The sequence below is a fragment of the Pholcus phalangioides genome, unplaced genomic scaffold (assembly GCF_987345545.1).
Source record: "Pholcus phalangioides strain wild (caught in Gottingen) unplaced genomic scaffold, Ppha-v1.0 ptg000002l_1, whole genome shotgun sequence".
Classification (NCBI taxonomy): domain Eukaryota; kingdom Metazoa; phylum Arthropoda; class Arachnida; order Araneae; family Pholcidae; genus Pholcus; species Pholcus phalangioides.
This window is the reverse complement of record NW_028301595.1, coordinates 900,020-913,626: the sequence shown is the minus strand read 5'-3', so window position 1 is coordinate 913,626 and position 13,607 is coordinate 900,020. Positions and strand designations below refer to the sequence as shown.

At 35.4% G+C, this 13,607-nt stretch overlaps 1 protein-coding gene across 1 annotated transcript in view; it reads left to right on the top strand.

The window, feature by feature from the left end:
• LOC149089032 (putative ATP-dependent RNA helicase DDX10) overlaps nucleotides 1–13,607 on the top strand; it is a 47,133-nt gene that overhangs the window by 2,725 nt on the left and 30,801 nt on the right. The window contains exons 3-11 of the mRNA XM_089236747.1: nucleotides 3,438–3,568; nucleotides 5,020–5,178; nucleotides 6,769–6,889; nucleotides 7,025–7,139; nucleotides 7,762–7,858; nucleotides 11,108–11,212; nucleotides 12,844–13,006; nucleotides 13,161–13,245; nucleotides 13,443–13,544. Coding sequence (XP_089092873.1) covers nucleotides 3,438–3,568; nucleotides 5,020–5,178; nucleotides 6,769–6,889; nucleotides 7,025–7,139; nucleotides 7,762–7,858; nucleotides 11,108–11,212; nucleotides 12,844–13,006; nucleotides 13,161–13,245; nucleotides 13,443–13,544 — 1,078 coding nt within the window. The remainder of the gene's footprint in view (nucleotides 1–3,437; nucleotides 3,569–5,019; nucleotides 5,179–6,768; nucleotides 6,890–7,024; nucleotides 7,140–7,761; nucleotides 7,859–11,107; nucleotides 11,213–12,843; nucleotides 13,007–13,160; nucleotides 13,246–13,442; nucleotides 13,545–13,607) is intronic.

Genomic DNA, 13,607 nt, shown 5'->3' with positions numbered 1-13,607 from the left:
GGTCTGGAGCAACTCTGTATCTCATTGATTCCCAATTACCCCCCATTAGCTTCACATCATCTGCGAATTTGCTAGTAATCCCATCAATACCCTGATCGAGTTTATTGATAAAAAGTGAAAAAAGTATGGGACCAAGGACACTTCCTTGAGGAACTCCACTTGTGACGCCTGTCCATCCAGCCAGAGAATTCTCCGGTCACCATAACTCGTTGTGACCTATCTCTTAACCATGATTCTATCCAATTAATCAAGTTGCCTCCAATTCCAATCTCGTGTAAATGCTTCAAGAGTTGGACCATGTTGGACCCGATCGAATGCCTTCTGGAAATCAAGGTAAACAAAAAACTCTTAGCCAAAGCCTTAGTCACGTGATCATAGAAGACCTGATACGTGACATGACACCTGTCATGTCAAAAACAAGTTTAAAACTTAAAACAATTTTTGATGACAAAAACCCAACCCAATCTAATTTTAAAATAATTTTTTAAGGTTTTAATCTCAAAGTTTCTAAAATCTTCATAACCAAACTTTTAAAACCTCTCATCATGACCAAGAGAATATTCTCGAACTAAAAGTTGCCATTGGGGGGGGGGGGGGGGGAGGTGATTATGCCAAAAATTGCTTTGCTTTAAATGTTTTGGGTAATGAAAAAACATATTTATATTTCATAATGTAAACAAAATTAGTAAAAAAAAATTTCATTATTTAAAGAAAAATGAATATTCTTGATTATTCTCCAGTTTTTTTATCCAGGAGAATAATTACTCCAAGAATATTCTCTGGAGAATCAACACATCTGTAGGTGTATGATACCTCTGTTGACAGCACTGAGGAACTTGTTGCCTGCATTGCAGTGACGTCCTAGACATGCCCAGTATGTTCCATAGTGTTCGAAAGTCAATGGCCTCTGAGATATGAGACTTGCACTATAGCCTGTGAATGGCACTTTGAACACCTTTGACCTCAGTTTTTTCTCAATGCACATTTATTGTTGAAACGCTTGTTCACTTAGCGATGTCCTTTCACTTCCACTGGTGTTTTCTGTGTACCCTACTATCCCAGGAAAGCATTTCCTACCATGCATTGCTGTGTGATTCTGAGTCATTGAGGCGTATCCTACCCCCATCCTAGAAGTTTGTAAACCTGGTGCTGAGACTTTCTGTATTGGTACTTTAATAGGCATGCTAGTAAGAATATAATTTTAGTTTTCTGTGTTTGCACAACAGTGGCTTAAAATTATGCATTTTATTCAGAAGAATGAATGAGTAGATAAAATCTTTAAATAATGGCAGAGACTGGTATTTTTCTCTGAGGGTGGGTAAAAACCATCAATGGTAAATACCTTGTCAACCCTGTCATCATGTGGTGGTGGTGTTGCATATCCTTTGAAAACCAAACACACCCCGCTTCCCATCTCATTGAGATATCGAAGTTGTTTCATATTCTGCTCATTCGTGTTTCAGCACCTGTTTCCCCCCCCCCCTTTTTTTTACGATATTAAATTGCTTCTGTCTGGCCAAGACTTCACAACAACTTTAATCCCAGTGGAATTGGATTTTCATGGCACATTTTGTTTCACATTTTTGTGATTGTTTTTAAAATTAAGTTGTACCATTCGTTTAATTCTGGAGATATAAAGCATGTGTGGATGCCTGTTGGATTATTCCAAACTATAACCCGGATTATTCCTGCAGTGGAGAAAGGCGGATGAAAATAAAATAAAAAATAGGTGAGCAGTAAAATGCTCCTGTGTTATGTGTCGGGTTGCCACAAGAGTTGCAACCTGAGGTCTTGGCACCCATAAGGATAACTAAGCTGTTTTCACCCTGCTAATAAAAAGAAAAGGCACTAAAAAGATGAGGATAGCACGGTGGCTGGTGACACATTCTGGTCACTAACGAAAAACTTTCAAAGTGCCAAGGAAAACTAGTGATGGAAAAAAAAAACTTGAAAGTTTGACTGGCAAGTAGTGACTTTTGGTCATGATTGAACAGTCCTTTATTCGTTCTTGGTCACTCTTTTAGTCTTTCCCTGACCTAGTTTCTCTCTCTCTCTCTCTCTAGGTCACTCCAATGCTTACACACTCTTTTGGTCTCTTCCCATGCCAACACTATCTAAAGCAGAAGGCCTCTGAGTGAAGCTTGTGTTGGCACTGAAGGAGGTCATCTCACCTATGGATATACTACTAAGAAGAGTAAACATACATGAGTTGGCCTGCTATATCCAATGGGTATAGGTGAGATGTCCTTCGTTAGCGACGTCATGAGCTTTGCACAGAAGTGTTCTGCTGTAGATGGTGTTGCCTGTGCTCACACACTTTCTAGGTCATTCTTTTGGTTGCTCACTGATCTGATCATAGTCCATTTGGTTATTCACATACTTGCACACTTTTTTTGGGCACTCACATTGTTAAACACGCTCTAGGTCACTCATATGCATTTCCGGGGGGGGGGGGAAATATGGTTCAAAGGGGGCCACGGGCAAAAAATATGGTTCAAAGGGGGCCACGGGCAAAAAAAGGTTAAGAAACACTGCTCTAGGTCACTCTTTCCATCCCTCACATGCTTGAGCACTTTCTTGGTCATACTTTTGATCATTTGCTTTCTTGGTCATACTTTTTATCATTAACTAACTTGATTTCTTGCTCTTAGTGTCACTCCTATGATTGCATACTATCCAAGCCAACTTTTGATCACTCACCGATCTGGTCCCCCTTGCTGTCCAGGTAACTCACATGCCTGCACACGCTCTAGATCACTCTCCATGTTGCTTATCGAGCTTGTATCTTCCTCTCTAAGTCCATCTTTAGGTCACTCACATGCTTTCGCACAGATTTTTGTTGCTCAAAAACACACTGCTTGCACACACTCTAGGTCATTCACATGTTTTACACACTTTCGTGGTCACTTTTTTGCCACTTAGTTACTCGCTCTCTAGGCAGAGACAGATTTATGGTTTTACCGCCTGTGACCTATAACAGTTTTGTCACCCTTCTCCCATTCTACTAATTTTCTTGACCACCTATTCCTCAAATTTGCTGCAATGGGCTATAGTCCGCTAAGCCCCCCTAGTAAATACACCTCTGGGTAAGTGCATTGGGACTAGAGAATAATATCATTATTTAGGTAATCATAATATACGAGATTTTCACTGTATAACCATATGGACAAAAAATTGCTGTTTTTGTGTATAGGTAATTAGAAACTTAGTGTGCAAAAAAGGTAATCGTGTATGCCAGAGCCTTAAGTCCTTGACACAGCGCAGGCCACATTTGGAATTTTGATGAGGTCTGTGGGTTACAGTAGCACACTACTTAACAAATATTCGGACCTACAATGATGCTCAGAAGGGATCCTGTTTGTAAGTCAAGAGTAACTGTGTAGTGGAAAAAAAGTATTTTATGAGCCTCCGTGTAATGATCTGTATATATTTTTCAGGTTTACAAAAGTGTGGTTATGAAATCCCTACCGAGATACAGCTGGAAACTATAGGGCTTGCGTTGAAAGGTCATGATATCTTAGGTGCTGCTAAAACTGGTTCTGGAAAAACTTTGGCTTTTGTTGTGCCTGTAAGAAATCTTTGTATTTATGTTTTAATTAAAAATTTTTATGTTAGTATATAACTCACACTTTCTCCCTGCAAAATCAAACCTGTTTGTCTGGGTGCACATGGGAATCGATGTGCCCTGACAAGAACCAGAGAGTTAATGCCCTTGACAGCTGATCACTACCAGACTCCACACACTGCTAATCAGAGCTTGAGATTTCCAGTGAAACGAGATGGATCTCTCGAAACAGAGATGAGCTGTTACTGATGTGTGTGTGTGAACTCAGCTTTTAAATCTCTATCTAGAGCCCTCGCTCCAAAATGAGGGACCCTGAAAATATATCTTGAATCTGTCACTGAAGTAAGAATGAGAGGAAAACTTAACGTTTCTTTTGGATTGAAATTTTCAGTCTGGTCTTTTAATAAAAAGTATATTAACGTGTATCGTGCAGTGTAATTTTTTTTTTCTCTTCTTGGATGGCTGCATTTAATATACAAGAAAATATTGTAATTCATGGGTGTAAAAACTTGTGTAATTTGATCATTTCGAGAATTGTACCCAGTGGTCACCTTATTACAATGATTCCACTCATTTTTCTAATTCACATTTGGGCCCCTTATAAATAGTTAAACTCTTATATGGCCTGTGTCAGCTATCTTAGGTGATATAGATGGGTTGAAGTTGCAGTGGTGTAAGTCAATAATCCTCATTTTGAAAATAAAACCTTTTAGTAGCTACTTTACTTGTTAATACGGAATTCCTCGAAAGATAGGTTATATTTTGGAGATGATAATTATATACATGGAAGAAAATTCATCCCTGCCTCTACAGGGACTCAACCCCTGATCTTTCATTTGCTGGACTAGTGCTCTACTACCCCTAAGCTATGGAAAAAGAATATTTCTCCTTTGAGGCATATATATATGTTTAAAGGCTCTGTACATGGATGGCGGCAGCAATCAACTAATAGCGCGTGAATGACATGGGCCACCCGTTGGTGACATGCATGTAGAAATGTTCTCTCCACTTGTTAATACAAGATTCCTCGAAATACTGGTTATATTTTGGAGATGATGATAACAAGGAAGTAGTACGAGTCCCCATGGAGGCAGAGATGAATTTTCTTCCTGGTAATCATCTCCAATATATACCTGTCCATATATGGCCAGCAAGCAGAAAAGTTAGTTCAACTGTTGATGCAATCAAATTTTATTTTATCCAATAATATTTCAAATCTTTTATTTTGATCGGACAAGATACACGTTTTATGTAAATTCTGCATGCTGCTTAAAAAAAGTTTTGACTGTATAGTAGAGCATTGATCATTTGATCAAATTCAGACCAATGGTGGTTAAAAAAAAATTAGTATATTCACTAATTTATAATTCTGCTTGTATTTCAAAATCTAAATCATGAATGACTATCTTTTAAGTTAATTTCTAAATGTCTTTTATTCTACTGCATTCAACTAGATACTGGAACGTTTATTTTGCGAAGGCTGGTGCAAATCTGATGGACTTGGTGTGCTTGTGATTACACCTACCAGAGAGCTAGCTCTTCAAATATTTGAGGTCTGCCGGAATGTAGGTTCTTTTCACGACTTCACCATGGGATTGGTCATAGGTGGGAAGGTTGGTTGAGTTCTTTTCTAATGTGAAATAATAACGATTTATTTCAGTGTATTAAATAGAATTGTATTGTCCCACCCAAATAGTGTATCATGAGAACCGAGCACCCTAAAAACCATATCGGAAGATTACAGTGTAAATCTTTTTATCTTCCAAGTAATCATGTTTGCAGTAGTGGCTCGTGTATGAAAATTTGAAAAACAGTGTGCAAAAGAAACTGTTGCAGATGAGTCATTTTGAAGTGCTGCAAATTATTTTATTAGTCGGAATTTTGCTGGTGAAATTATATTTACAGTATGCTGGCATAACTTGAGAAAAATCATACTCAATATTATAACAATGTCCCAAGAATAATTAGTGCAGTAAATATAAGCACCAAAAAATTGTTGTTTTTCCAAAGTTGAAAAATGAAGTTCAAATCTCATGGTTATTACAATTTAAAAAAATCAACATTATATTAGTCACTTCTGATAGCAGCAAGACAACAGCAAATTAAAAAAGAAAAAGAAAAACCATTGCTGCGTGTGAATGACTATTCTTTTGGTCAGAATAGAAAAATTATAATAAATATTAACTCTACACTGATAGCAGATTTTATTTCAGTACGTTTCTTTTGTGATGTGACCTTAAAATTCATTGAGTTATTGTTAGTTTAATTGCATCAAATTATTAATTAGTCTCACTTGTGACATTAAACTACTGACCTAAAATTCTTTAGAGGCACACATGCTTTCAAGCTATTATAAGAAATTGTCCCTTCCCCATATTTCTGCCACTCGTGCTGCAAAGCAATAAATCATAAGTGAGGCTACATTTGCTAGTCGAAGTAACCTTAGCGTCTGATTTTGTCAGACATGCGCTATTGTCTATCCACTGAGCAACCTGTGGAGAAGCATCATGCTAGTCCTGATGAAGATCCCAGATCGGTGAGATCTTATAGGTAATTGCTAACTTTTCCTTTTTTCCACCAAGGACAGTGTCCGTTTTATGTCGGAATGTGCGCAAGGATTTATATATATATATATAAACTTTTATTCTAAACTCATACTGTCTATAATACCCGGCATTGCCCGGGTTTTCCTCATGCACTGGCAGACTGTACAGAAGTGGCAAACCATTATAAAGGCATATACATGTTTGAAATGCATTGTTAGGGAACCAGGTAATCAAAGAAAATATTCCAAAAGTCATTGTTGAGTCCCAGGAACCATTGTTGTCCAGCTCTGATGAAGTTTTAAAGTAGCCCATCATTCAAGTCGAACCCTGTTTAGTAAATATGTAAAATTTGTTGATGATCGGCTCAAAATTGTAGATTTGTATAGAGAAAATACACATACACAAAATCAATTTCGTATACAGTGAAACCACGCTACAACGATACTTGATATAACAATAAATCTCCCTATAACAATATTTTTTCAAGTCTTGTTTGTATATGGTTATACTTTAATATTAAACTCCTACCTCTTGATATAACGATCCCTCTACAGCAATATTTTTCTTAGTCTACAGAGTATCATTGTATCAAAGTTTCACTGTATATAGTTTTTTGTTGTTTATAGATTTTAGAACATAGTGGGTTTTAAATTTCAGAGCTTGAGAGAGGAAAGAAAAATTCTAAATCTGTATAATGTAGTCATCTGTACTCCAGGCCGTCTCCTTCAGCACATGGATGAGAACCCGCTTTTTGATGCCATGAATTTGCAAATGTTGGGTTTGTATCAGTTTTTAAATTTGATTTTGCGAAACAAATTCTGACAAATAGTATTCATATAAACAAGGCTTACACATGTTTTTTTTATTAGAAAAGCACTTTTACATGTCAAATAAATCTTTTCTTTTGCTGTAGTTCTAGATGAAGCTGACAGGATATTAGATTTAGGATTTCAGAAAGACATGAACTGCATCATCGAGAATTTGCCACTGGAAAGACAAACCTTATTGTTTTCTGCTACTCAGACAAAGTGAGTTATGTTTTTTTCTCTTGTAATTATGATCATCTAGTACATGGTCTCCCAAACTTTTTGTTCCGTCACCCCCTTCTTCAGAAATTTTTTCCTCTCATCGCCCCCCAACTTAAGTAAGCCCATAGGATCCTATGTTGAATAAGTAGGTTCTATCGCCCCCTTGGACCATTTCATCACCCACCAGGGGGCAATATTGCCCACTTTGGGAAACACTGATCTAGTATATGAATTAATTTCATTCACCTTTTAACGTCCAATGCTCCCAGTGTGAAAAAAGCATGTAGATTGATTAAAACTTATATATAATTTTTTATGTAACTAAAAAAATATAATTAAGAATTTTTTTTTTCATAAATTTCTCAGTTAATATCTCTAAACTGATAAATGAGAGGGAAATAAAAGGAAAAATAATGAAAATCTATCTGAATCTGCATTTAGTGTGTAAAAGATTTGAAATGATTTTTATTTTCCATAAAGTTCTATACTATTGCTGATAATTACAATTGCATTTCGTTGAATTTATCATTATTTTCTATGTTTTGTTGTTTGATTTCTTTAGTTTTTATTCTGCTCTTTGAGTGAAACTTATACATATATATTCAATTGTTTAACATTAAAGGTCTGTCAAAGATTTAGCGAGACTTAGTTTGAAAGATCCCATGTATGTATCTGTTCATGAACATGCTAAACATGCTACCCCTGAGTCACTGCAACAGGTATGATTTATAGGAGAAATAATATATTTACATGCTTTTCAAATATTTCATGTATATTCAAGATGTACTTTTTTGATTTCAACATTTTTGGTTGTAAATTGTAGAAAAACAGATTACGTGATGACAAATTGAGCATTTTCTTGAATTGACCGGGTCAGTTTAGGAGTGAAATGACATTTTAGTTATGATGTAGCATTGTGTATTGCAACAATCATTGCATCCCCAGTTTGTTTAATATCGCTAATAAGAATCACTTGCAGATGACATAAGGAAATACCAGAAATCTTTACTAGATCAATTTTTATTCCAACAATGAAATTCATAGAACATTTAAAATTTTCCATTTAAATTTCTTCCAGATTCAATATTTTAAAGCCTTTAGTGATAGTCTTAGAAAAATATCATAATTCTAAAATATCGCACCAACCAATGACAGTTCTTTCAGGAGTTTGAAAAGTAGCTCTCCTTCCTGCATTGACAGTTATGCTATGTCGGGGAAGTCAACGTTTAGTATTTAGCACTTCACTTTTTCATGCTGAATGGCACTTATGCTTTTCTGAGAATCTGCATTGAAATAATCCCATTAGAAGATACACACAACACAGTGTTGAAGTTAGATTATCCACATAATCGAAATCCTTTTCCATGTGTCTAATGACACATAGACCATGCAATCGGCACCAAGGTATGATGCAGAATTCACTCTGGAATTTGCCATCTCCACGGAGTGATCATCTCATACCAGATCTGTAGGGGGGTCTGATCTATGGATCTTCACAATTAAACCACCTGACATCAGGATGAATGAATAGCAAACTATTTTTGAGATTAGAGCATCATGAAATTGGGATACATCTGGTTTTAACTGGGAATAGATGCCCTAAGGCACTTTGGTTAACTGTGAATGAAAACTAAAAACAAGAGAGGTTTACAGCAGACCAGCAGTATAAACGAACAAAGTCCTGCTCCCATTGAACTGCCAGAGCCAATCATGGTAGAACAAGAAAATTTACGTAATTTTTCATTAGAATAAGCATTCAATGAAAACTAGAATTTTAAATTGAATTTTAGCAACAGATCAACCGCAATTGCCAACAAAGGAAACAATAAATGTTTATTATTTTAGAAATATTTTGAAATATGTTGACAAATTTCATTTAGAAACCATTATTTGGACCTTTTCTCCCAGTAGGTCTATGGGTAAATTACAATATCATCAGGGCCACAACTAAGAACAAAAACACACTGTCGCCTGGGACATAAATCCATTTCATTGCCTCCCTTCCCATAATTTCTACTGGAAAAGTGTAAACTCTGCACCCTTCCCAGTCCAGTGCCTGGGATACTTGCCTTTCTTAGTTACAGCCCTTATTAACATGCAATGAAATATATTTGATTCAGATTTTGCAGTTATCATCGACTAGTCAATTTATTTATTTGAATTAATAGTAAATTTATTGGAAATTAGACAAGCTTAAAAAAGAAATCCATGAAATCATTCCTGAGAAGAATGTTTTAGTTATGGGTAATATGTAGAAATGTCTATTTTCATTCTACCCTGTTGGGAAGAATGGAGCATGTAGTAATGGTTTTCATAATTTGCCTGTTCTGCTCCACTTTCCACTACCATATACAGTGAAAGTCTGTCATAAAAAAGTATGACTTATACAAATACAAGGCCTAACGAGGTGGCTGAAAAAAAGCTACCCATAACAAATATGGATGCCATATATTTCTAAAATACAGCAACCCAATTAAATGTGCAATGAAAAAAACTAAACACTATACAGGGTGTTCTGTTAATGGACAGACAAACTCAAAGGGTTGTTAGTAGGCATCAAGAGGAACAAAAATTGCAATGAAATATGGTGTCGCAAACCATGTTAAGAGGGTGAAAATTGTGAAAACGCACACAGGCTGTGAGTCCATAGGAGACGAAAGGTGGATGTCAGTTGATCACTGAATGTGTTCATGGGTTCGCTCACCATATATTGTATGATGCAGGCAGTGTCGCAAAACACGTGCACTGGGTAGGATCACACACTGCGGAGGATCTGAATTAGCACTATTGCAGTAGTAAGCATGTGTAGAAGTTAGTTGTCTGTTTCAATGAGTATCGTGATAGCTGACTACACGAACGAGGAATATGCTGATGTGCATCTGACTTACAGTCGAGCAGATGGCAATGGGTACTTAGCACAGTGGATGTACCAACAGCAATATCCGATGAGGCATTGTCCGCACCATACTACATTTGCCACAATCGATCGACTACTACGGGGGACCTTCCACCCAGCACGACGTGATGCATGAATACAACACAGTGTACATACTCCTCAAATGGAAGAAACCATGCTGCTACGGGTTTTTGGATTCCCCATCAACAAGTACACGAGCGGTTGCATCTGGACTCAGAGCCTGCATGAGTTTTTTTGCAATTTTCACCCTCTCAACATGGTTTGCGACACCATGTTCCATTGCAATTTTTGTTCCTTTTGATGTCTATTAACAACCCTCTGAGTTTGTCGTTCCATTAACAGAACACCCCATATATACATGATAAAATATAATACGCTGCCCATAAAAAATATATTTATGGTTAATGACAATCTCAATATAACAAGTGATTTTCAGGTGATTGTGAAAGCTAATGCTACAAAAAAAATCCACTTGTAAAAAGGAGTCATTATAATGAAAATTTTTCCTATGATCATGAGCTGTTGTTATAACAGACTTCTACTGTAATATATCATCATAGATTGTGTCTACAGGCGTGAAAGTTGCCTTAATGGATCTGGTTCTGTGAAGTTTTCAAAATTTCTGTTTCCAAAAAATTCCATTGTTCGCTTTGCTTCATTCTACATAAAATGACTCGTAAGTTTTCTAGAAGAGAAATAGAGGCATTTATGGAATGTGATTCTGAGGTGACATAAATCAATCAGGCTCTATAAAGACAGTAATGCCAGTGATTATGCAAAAATTCGGCTCACATTTCAGATTTGTTATGTTATTGAATGAATCCAGGCACTAAAACATTCGTTAGCCAAGGTAAACTATCGAAAAAAATCTTTGTTAGCTGAAAAATTCGTAAGCGAGGGTATCACTGTACTTATTTTCCAAAATGAATTTTGAATGTGTGTAACGAAAATCGCGCAGTTCATGGGAAATTTTGTAAAAAGCGTACTCATAAAATACCACCTTGAAAGGAAAAAATATATACATGAATTTTTTTGTTTCAATTACTTTTAGAGCTATTTGGTGTGTGAACTTCACAGAAAAATGGACTTTCTCTGGTCTTTCATCAAGAGCCACAAGAAACAGAAAATACTGATTTTCATGGCAAGTTGCAAGCAGGTAGAAAATCACAATCTTTTTAATGTGTATAAAAGTGACATCATTCAAAACTGTTTCACGTGGTCTAGATTTCTAAAAAATTAGTAATAAATCCCACATTTATATGAAGTTACGAAACTGAAAAGAAAACAAGTATAGATAGAGCATTGGAAAGGGAGGATAGCTTTTCCTTTCTTTTAATTTCTTACATACACTGTGTTTGTTAGAATCTAAATTATGTTCCCTTCAAAATCCACACTTGTTTATTTTGGCGTGCATTGAGATTAGTGAAAAAGATATGTATCACGAGTCTCTCAAATCAGGGCTTGACAAAAGGTGCAAAGTGCCATAGTGGCTAAAATTAAAAAAATTGACACTTAAATTATTCTGTATCTGATTATGAAATTGAAGTCTAATGACAGCAAATTTTATGCAGATGGAGAAGATAACTTCCTAGAATGTCCAGACCGTTCAGTTTAATGCTAAGAACCTCGCACCAAAAAACATGTGCACTAAAAACATCCAAGCACAGATTTTTTAAAACAAATTTTTTGCTTTGCTTCATTCTACATAAAATGACTCATAAGTTTTCTAGAAGAGAAATAGGGGCATTTGTGGAATGTGATTCTGTGGTGACGTAAATCAATCAGGCTGTATAAAGACAGTAATGTCAGTGATTATGCAAAAATCAGCTCTCATTGCAGATATATTATGTTATTGAATGAATCCAGTCACTAAAACATTCGTTAGCCAAGGTAAAAATATAAAAAAATCTTTGTTAGCTGAAAAATTCGTAAGCGAGGGTATCACTGTACTTGCTTTCTAAAATGAATTTTGAATGTGTGTAACAAAAATTTTCTTGCAGTTCATGGAAAATTTTGTTATCATCAATGATTGAGAAGTCAAAAAGAAATATTAAATACATCTTGCCTCATATGATATTGTTTTACTTAAAGAAAAACAGTGTTTTTTCCTTGAGTATTTACACGGGTATATTATTTATAGGATGAATTCCCAATTGCAGTATTATACAGTAAAATCTGAATTGCAAATGATTGCCTGACTACACATAGAGTGTGCATGCACTGTTCTATAATTTGATTTGCGGTGGTTGATTATCATAAAGAGTATTAGCATGTGCTTTTGTTATTTCAATAGATATTGTATTTCTTGGTTATTATTGACATTCTTGGTATTTTACTTGGTCACTAGCAACTTTTTTTTTATCAGTTGAAACACCACAGCTTTTGATCTTCATAATATTGTTTTTCTTTCTTTAAATATTGTCACCATAATTTGTTTAATGAAAATTCAATGCAACATCTTGCTGTATTTTTTCAAACACTTCTAATGATTCCCTCATTCATTTTGTAGAAAGTTGAAAAAATGAAAAGTTCTCACATGAAAAGTTGATGAGAGGCACCAAACTATATCAGTGCTGATAATTGTAAAAATTATTTTATACCAGTTTGTGGATCATAGTTCTGCTAATTGGCATGAAAATAATATTACACATTCTTTCTTAACTCGATTGTGTTAGTAGTTGTATTGTTTGATTAGTGTTAATTTTGATATTCCCATACAATGAATGGCATTTCACTGGATGTTTGCGACTGTTTGTTCTTTTCCTCCCCTTAAATTTTAAATGTTAGGTGAAGTATACTTTCGAGGCATTCTGTCGCATGAAACCAGGTGTGAGTCTCATGGCATTGTATGGTAGTTTGCATCAGTTAAGAAGGATGGAACGCTACAAAGACTTCTGCAATAAAAACTTCGTTGTGATGTTTGCCACAGACCTGGCAGCAAGAGGACTCGGTAAAATTTTTGATATTATTCTCATAATTATCCTGAAAAAGTAATTTATTTATATATAAAATTCATTTATATGTATTATTTATATAATGTTTTTTAAGCGATTTTCTATTTTGCGATCATGAAAATGTAATTCAGTTCATTAATTTCTGTGCAGATTTTCCAAATGTCAACTGGGTGGTCCAGCTGGATTGTCCCGAGGATACAAACACTTACATTCATAGAGCAGGAAGAACTGCAAGGTTTCAGAATTTTTACAGACTCACAAATATAATGTTGTTCATATTGTTGAATACTTTGATGCTGTTGTTATTTTTTTTAGTTAATGCCTCGTATGAGACATGGAGGGAAAATTAAATTCATTGATCCATGTTGATGAGATTTTTTTCTTTGATGAGATAGCACCTTGTAATCATGATTATGGTTATTTTTTTTGCAGATATCAGAAAGGAGGAGAATCTCTGCTTGTCCTCTTACCATCTGAGAAAGACTCAATGATAAGTCAGTTGGAAAAAAGAAAAATTCCTATCAATGAAATAAGGTATATGTTTATGATCTAATATATGATTGTGGTTCTTGTAAACTCTGCTAATGATAACAATGT